This window comes from Nerophis lumbriciformis, linkage group LG01 (assembly GCF_033978685.3).
Source record: "Nerophis lumbriciformis linkage group LG01, RoL_Nlum_v2.1, whole genome shotgun sequence".
NCBI classification, from domain to species: Eukaryota; Metazoa; Chordata; class Actinopteri; order Syngnathiformes; family Syngnathidae; genus Nerophis; species Nerophis lumbriciformis.
This window is the reverse complement of record NC_084548.2, coordinates 9,440,001-9,464,320: the sequence shown is the minus strand read 5'-3', so window position 1 is coordinate 9,464,320 and position 24,320 is coordinate 9,440,001. Positions and strand designations below refer to the sequence as shown.

Here is a 24,320-nt window from a genome sequence, read left to right as displayed (position 1 = left end):
ACATTACGCCGTGACTTATTTGAAATTTTTTGCTATTTTCCTGTGTGTAGTGTTTTACTTCTTGTCTTGCACTCCTATTTTGTTGTTGATTGTCATGTCATGTACGGATGTACTTTGTGGACGCCGTCTGCTGCTCCACACGCTGTAAGTCTTTGCTGTCGTCCAGCATTCCGTTTTTGTTTACTTTGCAGCCATTTCAGTTTTAGTTTTGTTTTGCATAGCCATCCCTAAGCTTCAATGCTTTTTCTTAGCGGCACTTGCTGTCAAGTTCAAACACTGATGACATCTATTAAACAAGACAAGAGGCAAAGAATTAAACAGACAGAATTCAATTCGGACTCAATTGAGGAGACACGTCTGGACACACTGAAACTCGGCGGCCAATATTGACGGTAAAAAGTCCCTCTCGCAATTGTTGGATTTGAATTCAAACCATAACCAAGCATGCATCACTATAGCTCTTGTCTCAAAGTAGGTGTGCTGTCACGACCTGTCACATTACGCCGTGACTTATTTGGAATTTTTTGCTATTTTCCTGTGTGTAGTGTTTTACTTCTTGTCTTGCGCTCCTATTTTGTTGTTGATTGTCATGTCATGTACGGATGTACTTTGTGGACGCCGTCTGCTGCTCCACACGCTGTAAGTCTTTGCTGTCGTCCAGCATTCCGTTTTTGTTTACTTTGCAGCCATTTCAGTTTTAGTTTCGTTTTGCATAGCCATCCCTAAGCTTCAATGCTTTTTCTTAGCGGCACTTGCTGTCAAGTTCAAACACTGATGACATCTATTAAACAAGACAAGAGGCAAAGAATTAAACAGACAGAATTCAATTTGGACTCAATTGAGGAGACACGTCTGGACACACTGAAACTCGGCAGCCAATATTGACGGTAAAAAGTCCCTCTCGCAATTGTTGGATTTGAATTCAAACCATAAGCAAGCATGCATCACTATAGCTCTTGTCTCAAAGTAGGTGTGCTGTCATGACCTGTCACATCACGCCTTGACTTATTTGGAGTTTTTTGCTGTTTTCCTGTGTGTAGTGTTTTACTTCTTGTCTTGCGCTCCTATTTTGTTGTTGATTGTCATGTCATGTACGGATGTACTTTGTGGACGCCGTCTGCTGCTCCACACGCTGTAAGTCTTTGCTGTCGTCCAGCATTCCGTTTTTGTTTACTTTGCAGCCATTTCAGTTTTAGTTTCGTTTTGCATAGCCATCCCTAAGCTTCAATGCTTTTTCTTAGCGGCACTTGCTGTAAAATTCAAACACTGATGATATCTATTAAACAAGACAAGAGGCAAAGAATTAAACAGACAGAATTCAATTCGGACTCAATTGAGGAGACACGTCTGGACACACTGAAACTCGGCGGCCAATATTGACGGTAAAAAATCCCTCTCGCAATTGTTGGATTTGAATTCAAACCATAACCAAGCATGCATCACTATAGCTCTTGTCTCAAAGTAGGTGTGCTGTCACGACCTGTCACATTACGCCGTGACTTATTTGGAATTTTTTGCTATTTTCCTGTGTGTAGTGTTTTACTTCTTGTCTTGCACTCCTATTTTGTTGTTGATTGTCATGTCATGTACGGATGTACTTTGTGGACGCCGTCTGCTGCTCCACACGCTGTAAGTCTTTGCTGTCGTCCAGCATTCCGTTTTTGTTTACTTTGCAGCCATTTCAGTTTTAGTTTTGTTTTGCATAGCCATCCCTAAGCTTCAATGCTTTTTCTTAGCGGCACTTGCTGTCAAGTTCAAACACTGATGACATCTATTAAACAAGACAAGAGGCAAAGAATTAAACAGACAGAATTCAATTCGGACTCAATTGAGGAGACACGTCTGGACACACTGTACCCTTGTACAGCATCTCAGCACGCTCTGCCAAAAGATTGCACTCTTTATTTGACTTTCTCCCCCCACCTGACCACAGCTGCTTCCAGAGGGAAGTGAGTCGTAAACAGCGTTGCCTTTGGTTACCGAACAGTTCAATAGAAGAGGTCGTAAAATAGTTCAAAAAGAGTTCCATAAGATAGTTCAAAAAGAGATCGTAAAATACTTCAAAAAGAGTTCGTCTGGAAATTGGGCAGATCCTGCCATCTGTCCGCTTTGAAGTCCTTGGGACAGAACAACATCCTTTTGTTGACTACCATACATGAAAGAACACAGGAACACCTTTATCTTGCTTTGCCCCCGCTTACACAGTGGAGTTTTACGAGCCTTACCCTTGGTAGGTTTAAAAGACAGCTTTTGTCTTTTTGCCTGGAACTCATTTCAACACAAAGTTTTTTGTTATAACTTACAATTATTCTAACACTTGCCTTTTGTTTATTTTTGGTTTAAGTGTTAGATACCTTTTTACCTGCACATTGCCTCCTGCATATTGTGATCACGACAAACCTAATCTACAAAGCAATTAGCTACCTGCTGCCACCTACTGATATGCCGAGCTTTAGACGGTACAAACACTCAACAACGGCACATTATTTGCGGATTATAATTACTGGTTTGCATAAAATATTTTAACCCAATTAGGTGAAATTACATAATGTCCCACGGCACACCAAACAATATCTCACGGTACACTAGTGGGCCGTGGCACAGTGGTTGAAAAACACTGATTGTGAGCCATGGCACAAGCAAACTAAGCGGATGCTTAGGGCCCCGCGGCCACTAGGGCCCCCCCCAAGTTTATTTAAATTGTTTTTAATCCTACAAACCCCCAAAACCAGTGAAGTTGGCACGTCGTGTCATTCGTAAATACAATGATTTGCAAATCCTTTTCAACCTATATTCAATTGAACAGACTGCAAAGACAAGATATTTAACGTTCGAACTGAGAAACTACATTTTTTTTTGGTGAATAATCATTAACTTAGAATTTAATGGCAGCAACACATTGCAACAAAATTTTCTCCAGATTCTCTGAACCTTTTGATGATATTACGGACCGTAGATGGTGAAATCCCTAAATTCCTTGCAATAGCTGGTTGAGAAATGTTCTTAAACTGATCTACAATTTGCTCATGCATTTGTTGACAAAGTGGTGACCCTCGCCCCATCCTTGTTTGTGAATGACTGAGCATTTCATGGAATCTACTTTTATACCCAATCATGGCACCCACCTGTTCCCAATTTGCCTGTTCACCTGTGGGATGTTCCAAATAAGTGTTTGATGAGAATTCCTCAACTTTCTCTGTTTTGTCTAAATTCATACCGCCAATGATTTTTTGGTATAATATTGGACAAAGTCTACCGCCCTCATGTGGGGATCGATGGAATGACTAGTTAATGACAACAAGTTTACTTTCTAGGAGATAAAGCACAACATTTATATATATGACCCAATCCAAATAACTTTTCCCGCTCATGGTGTAAGGTAACTACAACCACCCAACATAACACACACCCTGCTCATTTAACGTTGTGGACATTGTAAAACATATATATATATATATATATATATATATATATATATATATATATATACAGTATATATATATACAATTAAAAATGTCACATATATAAATCCCTGCGATGAGGTGGCGACTTGTCCAGGGTGTACCCCGCCGTCCGCCCGATTGTAGCTGAGATAGGCTCCAGCACCCCCCACGACCCCAAAAGGGAATAAGCAATAAAAAATGGATGAATGGACATATATAAATGCATTATAGGGCATGAAGGGTACTCTTTCCAAACTTTCCCATGTTTGGCACAGTTTAGCTGCTTGATAATTCGGAGTGATTATAAAACTTTAAGGAACTCGTTTGGAAAGTAAACAAGTTTGGAGTCGAACATTCACATATTCTTAATATTTAATTTATAAAGACAACATATTTGATGTTCAAACTGATAAACTTTTTTTTTTTTTGCAAATAATCATTAACTTTAGAATTTGATGCCAGCAACACATGACAAAGAAGTTGGGAAAGGTGGCAATAAATACTGATAAAGTTGAGGAATGCTCATCAAACACTTATTTGGAACATCCCACAGGTGAACAGGCAAATTGGGAACAGGTGGGTGCCATGATTGGGTATAAAAGTAGATTCCATGAAATGCTCAGTCATTCACAAACAAGGATGGGGCGAGGGTCACCACTTTGTCAACAAATGCGTGAGCAAATGGTTGAACAGTTTAAGAAAAACCTTTTTCAACCAGCTATTGCAAGGAATTTAGGGATTTCACCATCTACGGTCCGTAATATCATCAAAGGGTTCAGAGAATCTGGATAAATCACTGCACGTAAGCAGCTGAGCCCGTGACCTTCGATCCCTCAGGCTGTACTGCATCAACAAGCAACATCAGTGTGTAAAGGATATCGCCACATGGGCTCAGGAACACTTCAGAAACCCACTGTCAGTAACTACAGTTGGTCGCTACATCTGTAAGTGCAAGTTAAAACTCTCCTATGCAAGGCGAAAACCGTTTATCAACAACACCCAGAAACGCCGTCGGCTTCGCTGGGCTTGAGCTTATCTAAGATGGACTGATACAAAGTGGAAAAGTGTTCTGTGGTCTGACAAGTCCACATTTCAAATTGTTTTTGGAAACTGTGGACGTCATGTCCTCTGGACCAAAGAGGAAAAGAACCATCCGGATTGTTATAGGCGCAAAGTTGAAAAGCCAGCATCTGTGATGGTATGGGGGTGTATTAGTGCCCAAGACATGGGTAACTTACACATCTGTGAAGGCGCCATTAATGCTGAAAGGTACATACAGGTTTTGGAGCAACATATGTTGCCATCCAAGCAACGTTACCATGGACGCCCCTGCTTATTTCAGCAAGACAATGCCAAGCCACATGTTACATCAATGTGGCTTCATAGTAAAAGAGTGCGGGTACTAGACTGGCCTGCCTGTAGTCCAGACCTGTCTCCCATTGAAAATGTGTGGCGCATTATGAAGCCTAAAATACCACAACGGAGACCCCCGGACTGTTGAACAACTTAAGCTGTACATCAAGCAAGAATGGGAAAGAATTCCACCTGAGAAGCTTAAAAAATGTGTCTCCTCAGTTCCCAAACGTTTACTGAGTGTTGTTAAAAGGAAAGGCCATGTAACACAGTGGTGAACATGCCCTTTCCCAACTACTTTGGCACGTGTTGCAGCCATGAAATTCTAAGTTAATTGCAAAAAAAAAATAAAGTTTATGAGTTTGAACATCAAATATCTTGTCTTTGTAGTGCATTCAATTGAATATGGGTTGAAAATGATTTGCAAATCACTGTATTCCGTTTGTATTTACATCTAACACAATTTCCCAACTCATATGGAAACGGGGTTTGTATTTCCCGGGGACACAAACGGCAGCGGTTGGGTTGAATGACACCTATGTGATTGTCAGAGGATTTTATTTGCACGTAAAAACGGTGACAGGCAGAATTCTTGCGGAAACCAATTATTCTACCCCCTCTTTCACACACACACACACACACACACACACACGTGTGTCTGTCAGCAGCCACACTGAGTCTAAAATTAGCATGCAGCGTGTTGAACAACAAACAGGCTGCAGGGGGGCAGGAAGAAGTGCTGGCAAAAGACTGTGATGACAAACGGCAGCGAGAGAGAGAAAGGGAGAGACGCCGTCATGTAAGAAATACAACCTCATTATCACAGAGAAACATGGCAGAAATGAAAGTAGAAAATTCTCTCCAGTATTTATCCCGGTGACAAATATTCAAGCCTGTGTGGAAGTCTGTTCTCTCTGAGTGATACTGTTGCCTTATTTGCATGAGCAAAGTTTCCATTCCCATCCACTTAAGGCACTTTGGTGAGAAGCTTTCCCATATTTGCTGGCATTACCGTTGATGGAGTGAGTATAATATTCACCAGAAAGACTGTATAATCACTAAACACACAAGTAAATACTGTGATCAATACATTAGTTGCACAAGATAAGCCGGCTAATTGTGCTAAGTGTTCTGTGGTCTCATAATAATTATCTTTGTTTTTGGCATGTCACATTGAGTCAGTTGACTTGGAAACTGTCAAATGTATATTATTTGTTATTAAATGACCACCAAGACCAAAACATTATTACCTCAAATGTGTTAAGAGTTTGAAAAACATTTTAAAATAACCTAAAAAATGTAATAAGATTTTATTCCACTTCATTAAAAAAAATTTACATACTCCTATATACTTTGGTTTAAAAAAAAATACCTTATTATAATTACTACAACTTTCAATAATTTTTCATAATTTAGTTTTACATAATTTGCAATAATTTGTCTTTGGTTGGTTTGGTTTAAAATTATCTATCCATCCATCCATCCATTTCTACCGCTTATTCCCTTTGGGGTCGCGGGGGGCGCTGGAGCCTATCTCAGCTACAATCGGGCGGATAAAATTATCTAAATAAAGTATATTTTTTTAATTAAATGACCACCCAAAACATTATTACCTTAAATGTGTTAATGTTTGAAAACGTTTTTTAAATTATCTATAAAATGTAATAAGATAATAAATATGAGAACATACAGTATTTATGGATGAATGTATACTAAAATACTAAAAAACTGTTTATTCCACTTCATGAGATTTGTTTTTACATACTCTTATATACTTTGGTTTAAAAAAAATACCTTATTATAATTACTACAACTTTAAATAATTTTTCATAATTTAGTTTTACATAATTTACAATAATTTGTCTTTGGTTGGTTTGGTTTTAAAATTATATAAATAAAGTATATTAATTGTTATAAAATGACCAGCAAAACGTTATTACCTCAAATGTGTTAATGTTTGAAAAAGTTTTTAAATTACCTAAAAACAATAAAAAAAATAATAAAGTTGAGAACTTACAGTATTTATACATGAATATATTCTAAAATACAAAAAAACTGTTTATTCCACTTCATGAGATTTGTTTACATACTCCTATATACTTTGGTTTAAAAAAATACCGTATTATAATTACTACAACTTTAAATCATTTTTCATAATTTAGTTTTACATAATTTGCAATAATTTGTCTTTGGTTGGTTTGGTTTAAAATTATATAAATAAAGTATATTATTTGTTATTAAATGACCAGCAAAACATTTTTACCTCAAATGTGTTAATGTTTGAAAAAGTTTTTAAATTACCTAAAAAAATTAATAAGATAATAAAATTGAGAAAATACAGTATTTATAGATGAATATATTCGAAAATACAAAATAACTGTTTATCAAAATACTGTAACTATTTATTCCACTTCATGAGATTTTTTTACATACTCCGATGTACTTTGGTTTAAAAAAAATACCTTATTATAATTACTACAACTTTAAATCATGTTTCATAATTTAGTTTTACATAATTTACAATCATTTGTCTTTGGTTGGTTTGGTTTAAAATTATATAAATAAAGTATATTATTTGCCATTAAATGACCACCAAGACCAAAACGTTATTACCTCAAATGTGTTGATGTTTGAAAAAGTTTTTTTAATTACCTAAAAAATGTAATAAGATAATAAAGTTGAGAAAGTATTTATACATGAATATATTCTAAAATACTAAAAAAACAGTTTATTCCAGATGTTTTTTTTACATACTCCTATATACTTTGGTTTAAAAAAATACCTTATTATAATTAGGATTTAAAGGTTCGGTTTAAAATTATATAAATAAAGTACAGTGTTATTGCATGAAATTATATTTCATCTAATTTAATGGTCAAATAGGATAATTATTATTATTTGTCACCATGTGTTCAAGATTTCTCCATATGGGGTTTTTCTTTGCCTCCGTCCACCAAAATGCTTGCTCTTGTGGTTAAATTGGGTTTCTTTGATGTATGAGGATGTAGTTCTAGACTTCCTTCAAAGGGCCTTGAAATAACTTTGGTTATGAAACGCTCCTGTCTCAGCAGTGTTGGAACTAACTGTTACTGTAACGCTGTTATTTTCGGCAGTAACTAGTCTAACGCGTTATTTTTTATATTCAGTAACTCAGTTACCGTTACTACATGATGCCTTACTACAGTATTGGCTAGTAACAGAAGATCTGAGTCTGTTTTATTGGAGAGCTGCGGTGTCGTCCTTCTGAATCTTCCTGTGTCACAAGGGAGAGAAGAGGCTCGCAGTGTGTGGGTGTCTCTTATGTACTCTTTCATTCTAGACTTCTAGAGTGTTTGATTTTCACATCACTCTAAATGTATAGACCAGTGGTTCTTAACCTGGGTTCGATCGAACCCTAGGGGTTCGGTGAGTCGGGCTCAGGGGTTCGGCGGAGGTCAAAACACACCCGACTCATCGTGTAAATACAAACTTCTCCCTATCGCCGTATTACGGATACGGCAACAGCTGACTGGTTTGCAGGTGTGTAATTTGTTGTGAGTTTATGCACTGTGTTGGTCTTGTTCTTTGAACAAGGTGATGTTCATGCACGCTTCATTTTATGCACCAGTAAAAAAACATGGCCACACTTTAGTACGGGGAACATATTCACCATTAATTAGTTGCTTATTAACATGCAAATTAGTAACATATTGGCTCTTAACTAGTCATTATTAAGTACTTATTAATGCCTTATTTGGCATGGCCTTATTATAACCCTAACCCTCTAACCCTGACCCTAACCAAATAACTCTAAATTAAGTCTTTATTACTTAGAATATGTTCCCCTAGTGTCTAAATAACTCTAAATTAAGTCTTTGTTACTTAGAATATGTTCCCCATACTAAAGTGTTACCAAGAACATAACTTTGTATTGAATTTGGGAAAAAAAAAGTTTTTTATTTTTCACTAAAGAAGGGTTCGGTGAATGCGCATATGAAACTGGTGGGGTTCGGTACCTCCAAAAAGTTTAAAGGGGAACATTATCACAATTTCAGAATGGTTAAAACCATTAAAAATCAGTTCCCAGTGGCTTATTTTATTTTTCAAAGTTTTTTTCAAAATTTTACCCATCACGCAATATCCCTAAAAAAAGCTTCAAAGTGCCTGATTTTAACCACCCGTCCATTTTCCTGTGACGTCACATAGTGAAGCCAACACAAACAAACATGGCGGAAAGAACAGCAAAGAACAGCAAGCTATAGCGACATTAGCTCGGATTCAGACTCGGATTTCAGCGGCTTAAGCGATTCAACAGATTACGAATGTATTGAAACGGATGGTTGTAGTGTGGAGGCAGGTAGCGAAAACGAAATTGAAGAAGAAACTGAAGCTATTGAGCCATATCGGTTTGAACCGTATGCAAGCGAAACCGACGAAAACGACACGACAGCCAGCGACACGGGAGAAAGCGAGGACAAATTCGGCGATCGGCTTCGAACCAACGATTGGTATGTGTTTGTTTGGCATTAAAGGAAACTAACAACTATGAACTAGGTTTACAGCATATGAAATACATTTGGCAACAACATGCACTTTGAGAGTGCAGACAGCCCAATTTTCATCAATTAATATATTCTGTAGACATACCCTCATCCGCGCTCTTTTCCTGAAAGCTGATCTGTCCAATTTAAGGGACGGTGTGAGCCAAGACATCCGAAGGCTTTAGCTCGCTCGTCTGCGGGAACAAACTGCCACCATTGCTTGCCGTGCTGCCGAGGTCCTTTGTCTCTGAATTGCTCACACACTCCGGCAGATTCAATGGGGGTCTGGCGGCAGATTTCTTTGACTTTATCGTTGGAAATACACCTGCTTTGAGTGTCGCAGGATATCCACACATTCTTGCCATCTCTGTCGTAGCATAGCTTTCGTCGGTAAAGTGTGCGGAACAAACATCCAATTTCTTGCCACTTTCGCATCTTTGGGCCACTGGTGCAACTTGAATCCGTCCCTGTTCGTGTTGTTACACCTTCCGACAACACACCGACGAGGCATGATGTCTCCAAGGTACGGAAAACAGTCAAAAAAACGGAAAATAACAGAGCTGATTCGACTCGGTGTTTGAGAAGATGGCGGATTGCTTCCCGATGTGACGTCACATTGTGACGTCATCGCTCCGAGAGCGAATATTAGAAAGGCGTTTAATTCGCCAAAATTCACCCATTTAGAGTTCGAAAATCGGTTAAAAAAACATATGGTCTTTTTTCTGCAACATCAAGGTGTATATTGACGCTTACATAGGTCTGGTGATAATGTTCCCCTTTAAGAACCATTAGTATAGACTATAAAGTTCACAAACATAAAGAGGGATCCTAGTAGGCCAGGCCAATCTTTTCTTGTCTCTAAACTAAAACTGGGGAAATGCGTAGAGTGTTCTGGGCTTCAGTACACTGTTGATCTCCTGAAGACATGATTTTATTTCCGAATTCTTTGAGAGAAAAAAAATGCCTGGTTAGGCTTTGTATATGTAGTGTGTGCCTTCCTTGGGGGGTTACAGCTATGTTGTTATTATGCTGTTTGTTACTTATGTATGTTATGTTGCAGCTATTTAAAATAGTTTTGTCAATTTGTTCTGGCCTGAAATAGATTGGCCCTTTGAAACATATCTTTGTCTTTGTGTGTTGTATGTAGACCACATGGCTTAGCAGAGTTCAGAGATGCAAATGCATGTCAAGTTGATCAACACATTGTATTATTCTCCAGTGCAATAACAGTACTGAAATGAAGGCTAAACGGGCATTAATGGGAGCTTTTAAAAAGACAAGAAGAAAAAGTAACTAAATAGTTACTTCTCACAGTAACGCATTACTTTTTGGTGTAAGTAACTGAGTTAGTAACTGAGCTACTTTTGAAATAAAGTAACTAGTTACTGGTTTTCAGTAACCAACCCAACACTGTGTCTAAGTAACAATAACCTGACTTTACTCATGATTCACTTATATAGATTCAAGATTGTCTATTGTCATATGCACAGTTAAACAGACAGTTTGCCATACAATGAAAATCTTACTTTGCTAGTCCACCCTTCAACAAGTCACACGGTACTTAGCTAAAAATAAAAATAAAAATGTATATACAAGACTGTACATGCTGCCACATGCATTTGTTCTTGTCACATTTCTCAGGTGTCTTCATTTCCAAGGACTGAAAACCTCTTAAAAAATTAGATGCAAATGAATCTCTCGTGTGTGGGTGTTTCAAAATCCCTCATCCATATTCAAACGCGCCGCAACACCCGCTTTTTATCCATTTAAAGTGATAAACTGACACAATGATGGGAATGGGTTCATGTGGTTCATTCTGGGATGCCACTTATCCTCGTTAGAGAGGAAAAGTGTTTCCCGTTAAAACATTTCTAAACCACATTTGATCTCATGAAACGCTCCGTAATGATGGCTGACGTCAACTCGAAAACAAAAAAAAACGAATTTGTTAACCATAACAAATAAATACACGTTTCATTCCATTGCCTATTGCACCTTTTGCTACTAATTCCAGGGTCAAAACAATCAAACAACATCCCACTAATAAAATGCATGACAACCTGATTAAAACAAGCATAATCTCTCGCGCTGATCCTCTTAATTGCCGTCACTGTCCTGGCCTAATCTGCTAAATGCTAACTGATTACAAAGACATGGCAGGAAGTAGCACTTATTACATTACCTGAGCAGAAGACGTGTCACTTTATTACGCTAACAATGGAGAATGCAATGTTAGAATATTGACCCCGCAACATGCTCCACCTACAACATGGAACTGGAGCGCCACTCGTCCAAAATGTTACGTGAGGTTGCAGTAACTGCTGTTGCGTGTATCTGCCAATCAACTGTCACACTCACCCCTTTCGTGGGATGCATTCAATCAACAAGGATGAGAAACATATTATTGTGTCATACACCAAACTGATAAGCAGTGTTGGGACTAACGGGTTACAAAGTAAAGCGTTTTTCGGTGCTAACTAGTAGTCTAACGCGTTATTTTTTTCATATTCAGTAACTCAGTTACCGTTACTACATAATGCGTTACTACATCGGCTAGAAACAGAAGATCTGAGTGTGTTTTATTGGAGCACTGCGGTGTCGTCCTTCTGTGTCACAAGGAAAAGAAGAGGCGCGCTTTGTGTGGGTGGGGGTGATGGGGGGGGGGGGGGGGGGGGGCGTGTCTGTGTTTACATCATGGCGGAGCCAGAAGTCGAGTTTCTTAACATGGAGATATTCTCACTACTTTTCTTTTGTCGAGCACAAAGAAAATAACATTTTAGTTAAATGTAAGTTGTGTATTGGATCAAAGATCCTATCGACTGCCCAAAACAGCAATTAAAATCTGCTGAAACAGCTACAAAAGCAACATGCTTCGACGAAGCTAGTAAAGAGAGACACACTTCACCTCCACCTCCAACAGCGGCTGGATTTTAACGGGGGCACTGCTAGCCAGGACAACATCGATAGAGACATTGCAGCGTATGTGCTAGAAGACATGCAGGCTATTTCTACAGTGGAGTCACCCGCTTTCAGGCAGCTGGACACAGTGAGTACATAAACGCGAGCTAAAGAAAACACTCCAAACTCTGCCTCTGCTCATCGTTCAGCACTGAAGGTACACACACTCTGTCAATTCTCTTATATACTCTTTCATTCTAGACTTCTAGAGTGTTTGATTATCACATCACTCTAAATGTCCATCCATCCATCTTCTTCCGCTTATCCGAGGTCGGGTCGCGGGGGCAGCAGCCTAGACTTTCCTCTCCCCAGCCACTTCGTCCAGCTCTTCCCGGGGGATCCCGAGGCGTTCCCAGGCCAGCCGGGAGACATAGTCTTCCCAACGTGTCCTGGGTCTTCCCCGTGGCCTCCTACCGGTTGGACATGCCCTAAACACCTCCCGAGGGAGGCGTTCGGTTGGCATCCTGACCAGATGCCCGAACCACCTCATCTGGCTCCTCTCGATGTGGAGGAGCAGCGGCTTTACTTTGAGCTCCCCCCGGATGGCAGAGCTTCTCACCCTATCTCTAAGGGAGAGCCCCGCCACCCGGCGGAGGAAACTCATTTCGGCCGCTTGTACCCGTGATCTTGTCCTTTCGGTCATAACCCAAAGCTCATGACCATAGGTGAGGATGGGAACGTAGATCGACCGGTAAATTGAGAGCTTTGCCTTCCGGCTCAGCTCCTTCTTCACCACAACGGATCGATACAGCGTCCGCATTACTGAAAACGCCGACTTCTAGAGTGTTTGATTATCACATCACTCTAAATGTATAGACTATAAAGTTCACAAACATAAAGAGGGATCCTAGTGGGCCGGGCCAATCTTTCCTTATCTCTAAACTAAAACTGGGGAAATGCGAAGAGTGTTCTGGGCTTCAGTACAGTGTTGATCTCATGAAGACATGATTTTATTTCCGAATTCCTTGAGAGAAAAAAAATGCCTGGTTAGGCGTTGTGTATGTCATGTGTGCCTTCCTTAGGTGAAGCCAGGTTTACAGCTATGTTGTTATTATGCTGTTTGTTACTTATGTATGTTATGTTGCAGTTATTTAAAATAGTTTGGACAAGATTTTACTAAACAACCATTAGAGTGACTAAAAGACAAGACAGACAGAAGCGCTACGTACCTCGGTGAGGTGTGGGTTAGGGTTGAACCCACACTGGTTGCACACGGTGGCCTTACACTGGGTGCAGATGTTGTAGTTGGGCACAGCTGGTGGGTTGGAGAGCTCCGTGCTGGTGCACACCGGACACAGTTTGCTCCTTGGCATGGGCGCGATTTGTGGCACCGAGTACGGAGAGGTGGGCGTCATTCCGCGGTCCGGCGACACAGAGGGGGAGCGGCCTGTTCTGGCGCCGCCTGAACTGTTGAAGTCGACTTGGAGGTTTCGACGGGAGGCGTGTTGCCCGGGACTCAGCCCAGTATGGGTTCCCATGTTGGATCCGGGCAGTCCATGACTCATCCCATGGCCAGAGCTCTGTCCCGTGCCGGAGACCTGACTTGACTGCATGTGGCGGGGGGAGGTCGGTGTGTCATGGGCGGCCAGACGATAGGGCTCGCCGCTTCGAGAGCCTATTCCTCCCCCTGTGGCCATTCCTCCTCCGCCTCCCATTCCTACTCCCATGCCACCTCCCATTCCGCCTCCGATTCCGCCTCCCATGTTTCCGCCCATCCCGCCACCCATGCCTCCGATGGTTGCCATCCCTCCTTGCTGCATGCCAAGCTTGGGGCTAACCATCTGACCCATTGGAGCCCTGGGAGAGAAGAACAAATGGGAAAGAGAAAATAATCAGTAACACACAAAAGTTGCATGGTTAGAACTTCCATCCATCCATTTTCTACCGCTTGTCCCTTTTGGGGTGGCGGTGGGTCGCTGGAGCCTATCTCAGCTGCATTCGGGCGGAAGGCGGAGTACACCCTGGACAAGTCGCCACCTCATCACAGGGCCAACACAGATAGACAGACAACATTCACACACTAGGGCCAATTTAGTGTTGCCAATCAACCTATCCCCAGAACTTTCAGCAGAAATTAAAGGATTATAGACACATGTAAAGCAAATGAAAAGCAAACCAAGTCCGTCATTACGACCTGGCCAGAAATTTGATGACTTATTTTTCTTGTCAACTACATGAAAAGGAGCGTAAAAAAAAATCCCAAGTAGTCAAAAATCCCAAGTAGTCAAATTTCTGTAACTCTCTGAGGTAAAGTGATTCACTTACCAACGTATTGGACGAGTAAGCAATTAAGAATCGTCAATGTTTCTTAGTCAGTCCCATTATCTCCTTACAAGCAGACGGACACACACAGCATTAAAAATAATTAGTACGGGCTGCTGATGAAAGCTGAGAAAGGAGCTCAAAACAACCACAAAGTCCAGCATAAAACACACACTAATGTTTCATGTGACTCACATAGACCTTAAAGAGGCTTTGTAAAAAATGTTTGCAAATACTTTAAAAAAAAATGAATTGAAATTAAATTGAATAATACATGTCTAAAAATTGTCTTTAATTATATATAAATGTATAGAAAAAACTTCCAATCAAAATACATTTAATCACATTTTTATTGCTAGCATTATTATATATCTCTATCATCCATATCACATCTAGCACTAACACCTCTTTCATGTATATATATATATATATATATATATATATATATATATATATATATATATATATATATATATATATATACAGTACAGGCCAAAAGTTTGGACACACCTTCTCCTCATTCAATGCGTTTTCTTTATTTTCATGACTATTTACATTGTAGATTGTCACTGAAGGCATCAAAACTATGAATGATCACATGTGGAGTTATGTACTTAACAAAACAAGGTGAAATAACTGAAAACATGTTTTATATTCTAGTTTCTTCAAAAAAGCCACCCTTTGCTCTAATTACTGCTTTGCACACTCTTGGCATTCTCTCGATGAACTTCAAGAGGTAGTCACCTGAAAAGGTTTTCACTTCACAGGTGTGCCTCATCAGGGTTGATTAGTGGAATTTCTTGCTTTATCAATGGGGTTGGGACCATCAGTTGTGTTGTGTATGAGAAGTTGTGTCCAAACCTTTGGCCTGTACTGTATATATATATATATATATATATATATATATATATATATATATATATATATGTGTGTGTGTGTGTGTGTGTGTATATATATGTATATATATATATCCATTATACAGTGCTCAATACCGGGGTAGAGCGGAATATACGTTATGTCAGGAAAAAACACAGAGGCTATTTCATCCCTACAAGCCTGTTTCGTAGGTTTCCCTGCTCTAAAAAAATCCCCTGAAGAGCAGGGAAACCTGCGAAACAGGCTTGTATGGATGAAATAGCCTCTGTAATATATATATATATATATATATATATATATATATATATATATATATATATATATATATATATATATATATTAGGGCTGCGAATCTTTGGGTGTCCCGCGATTTGATTCAATATCGATTCTTGGGGTCACGATTTGATTCAAAATCGATTTTTTTTTTTTCAATTCAACACGATTCTCGATTCAAAAACGATTTTTTTCCGGATTCAAAACGATATTCATTCAATACATAGGATTTCAGCAGGATCTACCCCAGTCTGCTGACATGCAAGCAGAGTAGTAGATTTTTGTAAAAAGCTTTTATAATTGTAAAGGACAATGTTTTATCAACTGATTGCAATAATGTACATTTGTTTTAACTATTAAATGAACCAAAAATATGACTTATTTTATCTTTGTGAAAATATTGGACACAGTGTGTTGTCAAGCTTATGAGATGCGATGCAAGTGTAAGCCACTGTGACACTATTGTTCATTTATTTTTATTTTTTATAAATGTCTAATGATAATGTCAATGAGGGATTTTTAATCACTGCTATGTTGAAATTGTTACTAATATTGATACTGTTGTTGATAATATTCATTTTTGTTTCACTACTTTTGGTTTGTTCTGTGTCGTGTTTGTGTCTCCTCTCAATTGCTCTGTTTATTGCAGTTCTCAGTGTTGCTGGGTCGGGTTTGGTTTTGGAATTGGATTGCATTGTTACGGTATTGCAGTGTATTGTTTTGTTGGATTGATTAATTTAAAAAAATAAAAAAATAAAAAAATAGAAAATAATAATAATTTAAAAAATAATCGATTTTTTTCCCACACCCCTAATATATATATATATATATATATATATACGAAAATTGTATTATATATATAATACAATTTTCGTTGCTAGTATTATTGTCTATTATCTAGCTATGCTTGTGAGGTGTGGGAGAGCTGAACTCACTGTCGTTATCAAAAGCTGTGGTATTGCAAATAAGATAATGATTATCACTTTTCACTGGACAACACGTAAAACAGAGTAGTTGTGATTTATTCCGCTATATGAAACATATTACCAGATTTTCTCATCATAAAGTGTGCTTGAACGTGACTGCCAGCTCCAATCACAATAGTCATTGTTATGATTCCTTGCTGTGCACTTGGGTTCGACTGAAATGTGAAAGGTGAGGTGCCGTTTGAAATATGGAAAACGAGATGAGATGTCATTTATCAAAACGGGAATCGTCCGTTTTGATGGTGTGTGTACAGAACAAATGGGAAATGTTGATTTATAGAGAAAATCCTTTCCGTCGCCAACATAACATAACAGAGAAGCGACGGTCACGCGTGCACGGCATCATCGCAGCTGTGAAGCACAGTTTGTGTGCAGGCAGTCGTCATGTGTGTCGTGTGATGATGATGATGATGGGGTGACTCAACGAGAAGAAGCTGAAAGCTCCACTGATTCATCCGGCAGAGTGGTGGAAGAAAACTAAATAAGAGGCTTAAATTGCCACAGGAGCTGATGATGGAAGGGAGGTACAATGAAGGTAGAAGCACTGTGGTGAATAGTACAGCCTAAGAAGAGCCGTTCAATAACAACAAAATATGCCTTTATTGGTGATGGAGTAGGCGGCTATAAGGTCAGAGTGCACGCTACCAGCTTTGTCTGTGTTTTGTCGCGTATTAAAAGCGAGAGAAAAAACGGAAATGAGTGAGATGCTTATCTGCTTTCGCTGGGCTGCTGCAGCCCTTCAATTGATCTTTTCCATCTCACTCTGCTGCATCAGCTGATTTTTACACCGGCCGCACAGCCCGGGAGGAAATAATCCATGAATTTTGGCCTGTGATGTAAATCTTACGCTGGTCTTACATGTCAGTGGCACGGTTTTTTATACCATCTAATCCAGTGTTTTTCAACCAGATACAGTCTGGTGTGCCGTGGGAGATTATCTAATTTCACCTATTTAGGCTAAAAATATTTTTTGCAAACCAGTAATTATGTCTGCAATTTATGTGGCGGTGCTGTCTAGAGCTCAGCAGAGTAACTGTGTAATACTCTTCCATATCAGTAGGTGGCAACAGGTAGCTAAATGCTTTGTAGATGTCAGAAACATTGTGCAGGTAAGAATGTGTCTAATGCTTAAACCAAAAATAAACAAAAGGTGAGTGCTCCTAAGAAAATGCATTGAAGCTTAAGGAAGGTTATGCAGAACAAAACTAAAACTAAACTGGCTACAAAGTAAACAAAAACAGAATGCTGGACGACAGCAAAGACTTACTGTGGCGCAAAGACGGCGTCCACAATGTACATCCGAACATGACATGACAAATCAACAATGTCCCCACAAAGATGGATAACAACTAGGGATGTCCGATAATTGCTTTTTGCCAATATCTGATATTCCGATATTGTCCAACTCTTTAATTACCGATACCGATATCAACCGATATATACGGTCGTGGAATCAACACATTATTATGCCTAATTTGGACAACCAGGTATGGTGAAGATAAGGTACTTTAAAAAAAAATGAATACAATAAAATAAGATAAATAAATAAATTAAAAACATTTTCTGGAATAAAAAAGAAAGTAAAACAGTTACATAGAAACTAGTAATTAATGAAAATTAGTAAAATTAACTGTTAAATAAAGGTTAGTACTATTAGTGGACCAGCAGCACGCATAATCATGTGTGCTTACGGACTGTATCCCTTGCAGACTGTATTGATATATATTGATATATAATGTAGGAACCCTTTTGTGTGAATGAGTGTAAATGGGGGAGGGAGGTTTTTTGGGTTGGTGCACTAATTGTAAGTGTATCTTGTGTTTTTTATGTTAATTTAATAAAAAAATAAAAATAAAAAATAAAAAATAAAAATAAAAACGATACTGATAATTAAAAAAACGATACCGATAATTTCCGATATTACATTTTAACGCATTTATTTCTATTTCTAATAACAACAACTGAAATATTCTTGATTGCTAAAACAAAGTAGATGCGAGAAATATCGCTCAAAGGAAGACATGAAACTGCTACAAGAAAATACCAGAAAAAGAGAAAAAGCCACCAAAATAGGAGCGCAAAACAAGAACTAAAACACTACACAAAGGAAAACGGCAAAAAACTCCAAATAAGTCAGGGCGTGATGTGACAGGTGGTGACAGTACACCTACTTTGAGACAAGAGCTATAGTGATGCATGCTTGGTTATGCTTTAAAGTCATATCCAACAATTGCGACAACGACTTTTTACTGTCAACTTGAGTTTCGTTTTTTTAATGATTTCTGCTGGTGGTGTGCCTCCGCACTTTTTCAACGCAAAAAATGTGCCTTGGCTCAAAAAAGGTTGAAAAACACTGATCTAATCCACAGCCATGCCTTTGCATCATGGTGTGCAAAGGCCAAATATATTGAAAAGGCTTACATCTCATGGCTGACATATTCATGAGTACTAACTGCGAGCGTGGCAGTGACTCACGCAGTCGTGTACAATGAGCATTCAGGCAAATTTCTGCAGGCAGAAAAATACGCTCACACTTGGCAAACCCTGGTGAAGAGAGTCAGTCACTCGGGGGAGGTGTGTGATGCTAATCAAATCCAGCGCCCCTCGACAGGAAAAGGTGGCGCCTGCGCTTCATCTGGAGGGAAATATGTGGCTATAGACACACATACTTGCCAACCCTCCCGATTTTCCCGGGAGACTCACGAATTTCAGTGCCCCTCCCGAAAATCTCCCGGGACAACCATTCTCCCGAATTTCTCCCGATTTCCACCCGGACAACAATATTGGGGGCGTGCCTTAAAGGCACTGCCTTTAGCGTCCTCTCTCACCTGAAAAGGAGACTATTATATATGTCTCCGTTATCCATAGGTTTCAGTGACGTGCAGTCACTATAGGAAAGAAAAAAAATGTAAAAAGAAGCAATTTTTTTTATTAAATTGTTATATATATCCAGTGATTATACTATAACGTTATTTTCCATTTAACTTCACCAGTTTTAGATTATTTTTATTTAAAATCGCTGAATTTTCACATTTGCCGTTCAAATACTGAGAAGAGACGGTGCAGTGAACAGCAGCCAGTTGAGGCACGTCACTCAGTTGTGCCTCGCCATGGATTGCGGACTCGGCTAACTGCTGGCCTGCTGTGCAGTGAGACCGTATTGCTATATGAACTATATTATACATTTCCATAGTTTAGTTAGCTGAGGTATATAATGTACAGTGTATTTTGTCAACAACTGTATGTGTGTAACGTATTTCTTGTGCTGAGTGATCATAAAACGGCTGCAAAAGACGCACTGGCTGAGGCTCGCCTCCTGCACCCCCGTCATTGAAAAAACACGGGAGTGTTATATCAACTAAAGACCACACTTAAACTTTCCACGTGCAAGATAGAATCTATTTAAAAAAGTTATTTCATAAGAAGCCAAAAAGTGCAAAAACAATAATGTTCGTGTTGGAGGAGTTGTGAATGACTGCAGGGCCACAACATTAGGTACACCTGCAGACTGCAAGTGTACCTAATTCACAACTCCTCCAACATGAACATTATTGTTTTTGCACTTTTTGGCTTCTTATTAAATAACTTTTGTAACCTATTTTTATGGGCTTTCCTCTTTGTGATGTTAAGTTCCTGTTATGCGCTGTTATACAGTATATGCCTTGAGCTCTTATTTTGAAGGCGCTAAGAGCGGAAGTGATGACACAGTGGAGCGGAGGTTTTTGAAAGAAGGTAAATAAAGTGGTCCTCGTGTAAACTGGAGCCTCCGTGTTTGTTATTTTGTAGTTTCATACAGTATAGGCGACATTTATAAACCCTCGGTTACACTTTTTTAAATAGATTCAATCTTGCACGTGGAAAGTTTAAGTGAGGGCTTTAGTTGATATAACACTCCCGTCAGGGGCTGCATTAATCCGGCACAACAGCGGCGCATGGACTTAATTTATAAGTAAAGGTAAGACCATAATAACGTTTTTTTTTATTAAATGTGCTTTTTTGTGTGCTACAGTTTGTATTTGTAAAGTTAAAGTTAAGTTAAAGTACCAATGATTGTCACACACACACTAGGTGTAATTAAATTTGTCCTCTGCATTTGACCCATCCCCTTGATCACCCCCTGGGAGGTGAGGGGAGCAGTGGGCAGCAGCGGCGCCGCGCCCGGGAATCATTTTTGGTGATTTAACCCCCAATTCCAACCCTTGATGCTGAGTGCCAAGCAGGGAAGAATGCTGGTATGAGCTTTTAAACATAACCCGTTAACTGCTGCCAATCAAATGGTGAATAAGATACTCTTTAGGGTTCATATGTTTGTAAATCTGACTGTGATGAAGTCAGTGCCTCACCAGCCATCAACCTCACCGCACGTCACTGATAGGTTTATCTATAACCCATAAAGTAGGCAGGCACGGAGCTATTTCTCAGCGTGTGTTTATTCCAGCCGACACGTTAATACACTGACACACAACATCCGGATTCCCATCGTAAACCAGCAATGACGCGACGTGACGACGACGGGGGAGGTCGGGGCGTTGGGGGACCGGTACTTTTTAGAAGCAGTATAGTACAGAATATGATTAATTAGTATCGCGGTACTATACTAATACCACGTAACCACTAGGGATGTCCGATAATGGCTTTTTGCCAATATCCGATATTCCGAAATTGTCCAACTCTTTAATTACCGATACTGATATCAACCGATATATGCAGTCATGGAATTAACACATTATTATGCCTAATTTGGACAACCAGGTATGGTGAAGATAAGGTACTTTAAAAAAATAAAATAAAATAAGATAAGATAATGAATAAAAAGAAAGTAAAACAATATAAAAACAGTTACATTGAAAATAGTAATTAATGAAAATGAGTCAAATTAACTGTTAAAGGTTAGTACTATTAGTGGACCAGCAGCACGCACAATCATGTGTGCTTACGGACTGTATCCCTTGCAGACTGTATTGATATATATTGATATATAATGTAGGAACCAGAATATTAATAACAGTAAGCAACAAACCCTTTGGGAGGGAAGTTTTTTGGGTTGGTGCACTAATTGTAAGTGTATCTTGTGTTTTTTATGTTGATTTAATAAATAAAAAAATTAAAAAAAAAGGACCGATACCGATAATTTAAAAAAACCGATACCGATAATTTCCGATATTACATTTTAACGCATTTATCGGCCGCTGGCCGATATTATTGGACATCTCTAGTAACCACCATAGAAAGTTAAACATCCTTTTGTTCTTTATGACGTGCTTACCGCTGAAAAGCCACACATACCTGGCGGGAACACTCAAATGTGATTTGGCAATCGAATTACTACTCTCAATGCAAAATACACACTGGAAAGAACGTATAACAGAATGTTTACTAACAACACTTTAAACATACACAGAAAAGTTCCATTTTTTTAGGGGTGTCCGATATTGTCGGCCGATAAATGCTTTAAAATGTGATATCGGAAATTATCGGTATCGGTTTCAAAATTATCGGTATCTGTTTCAAAAAGTAAAATTTATGACTTTTTAAAACGCCGCTGTACGGAGTGGTACACGGACGTAGGGAGAAGTACAGAGCGCCAATAAACCTTAAAGGCACTGCCTTTGCGTGCCGGCCCAATCACATAATATCTGCGGCTTTTCACACACACAAGTGAATGCAATGCATACTTGGTCAACCGCCATACAGGTCACACTGAGGGTGGCTGTATAAACAACTTTAACACTGTTACAAGTATGCGCCACACCAAACAAGAACGACAAACGCATTTCGGGAGAACATCCGCACCGTAACACAACATAAACACAACAGAACAAATACCCAGAACCCCTTGCAGCACTAACTCTTTAGGGACGCTACAATATACACCCTACCCCGAAACCCCGCCCGCTCCCAACCCTGCCCATCTTAACCTCCTCATGCTGTCTCAGGAAGAGCATGTTCCAAATTCCAAGCTGCTGTTTTGAGGCATGTTAAAAAAAAAATGCACTTTTTGACTTTAATAATAAATATGGCAGTGCCATGTTGGCATTTTTATCCATAACTTGAGTTGATTTATTTTGGAAAACCTTGTTACATTGTTTAATGCATCCAGCGGGGCATCACAACAAAATTAGGCATAATAATGTGTTAATTCCACGACTGTATATATCGATATCGGTTGATATCGGAATCGGTAATTAAGAGTTGGACAATATCGGAATATCGGATATCGGCAAAAAAGCCATTATCGGACATCTAAATTTTTTTTCCTTTGCCACAGAATAATGATATCCCATTTCAAATGTTATGCGGCACACATCGCAAAAATCTCCGGCACCATTCATCCACCCGGCAATCACATCACCTGGCAAAACATTTGCACATTTGACTGCAGCCTGATGATTTACAACCCAAACAAAGACAGAGCTACTCTGGCACGGAGAGAGGAAGGAGCCAGACAGGCTGACTGAGTGGACCGGCTCGGTCCCTCCAATGAAAGCCGTGACAAATAGAGGCAGGTGTGAAAATGATCTCAGTGCAATGCAGCAATGTGAGAGAGAAGCTGTGCTTGGGGAATGGACGGCGCTTGCCATGCCACGCCACGCTTGATGTCGACGCCCTGTCTTTTTTTGTGCGTTATACATCCTTCTATAACACACTGGCAAACATGGAAAACCTTTTCCACAATTGATTTCACAGGGAAGATGATATCACTCAAGGATCTGACCATTTATCTTGACTGAATATGCACAAAATGATAGAAAAACACGACTACTCGGGTAGGAGGTAGCGGGGGCTTCACATCAAAATCAAAATATTACGTATTCCAAAAATATTTTTTGTTAAAATAAAGATAAATACTGTACTTAAATATCCGCTGCACTTGACACATTTTCAATCAAATTGTAGACTGTAAAATTGACAAAAGGTTTTACGGTTGAGTTTTTTACCGTGAAATCAACTTTGGTACTGTTTTTTTTTTCCCATATACAGTAAGACACTAAACCATTAAAAAAAAAAAACATTAAAAGATTTACCACTAAAAAAAAAAAAAAACTGGGATTTATATAGCGCTTTTCTAAGTACCCAAAGTCGCTTTACATGTAGAAACCATTAATCATTCACACCTGGTGGTGGTAAGCTACTTTCATAGCCACAGCTGCCCTGGGGTGGACTGACGGAAGCGTGGCTGCAATTTGCGCCAACGGCCCCTCCGACCACCACCTATCATTCATCATTCAATTCACCGGTGTGAGTGGCACCGGGGGCAAAGGGTGAAGTGTCCCGCCCAAGGACACAACGGCAGCGATTTTTTTTGGGATGGTAAGAGGCGGGGAGTGAACCTGCAACCCTCAGGTTTCTGGCACGGTTGCTCTACCCACTTCGCCATGCCGCCCCACTAAAACAGTGGTATTGTTTCTCCTTTCCATTCCATTTATTAAATTTGTTTACATGCTGTAAAATACCCACATCTTTTACTGTAAAATTCTGGTGACTGAGCTACTAGTTTTTAAAGTAAAATTTAAATATTTTTTTGCAGCTTATGTAAAAAAAATATTGTTAATGTAAAAAAAAAAAAAAAGAAACATTATAACAAGATTTTACTGTAAAAAAAAAAAAAAAAGTAGGTCTGTTGCTTGAATTTTACCGCTAAAAAGGGT

The 24,320-nt window shown here is 39.2% G+C and overlaps 1 protein-coding gene across 1 annotated transcript in view; it reads right to left on the bottom strand.

The window, feature by feature from the left end:
- Nucleotides 1–24,320, bottom strand: part of bsna (bassoon presynaptic cytomatrix protein a) — a 196,144-nt gene that overhangs the window by 150,675 nt on the left and 21,149 nt on the right. Inside the window, exon 3 of the mRNA XM_061974572.1 lies at nucleotides 13,444–14,071. Coding sequence (XP_061830556.1) covers nucleotides 13,444–14,071 — 628 coding nt within the window. The remainder of the gene's footprint in view (nucleotides 1–13,443; nucleotides 14,072–24,320) is intronic.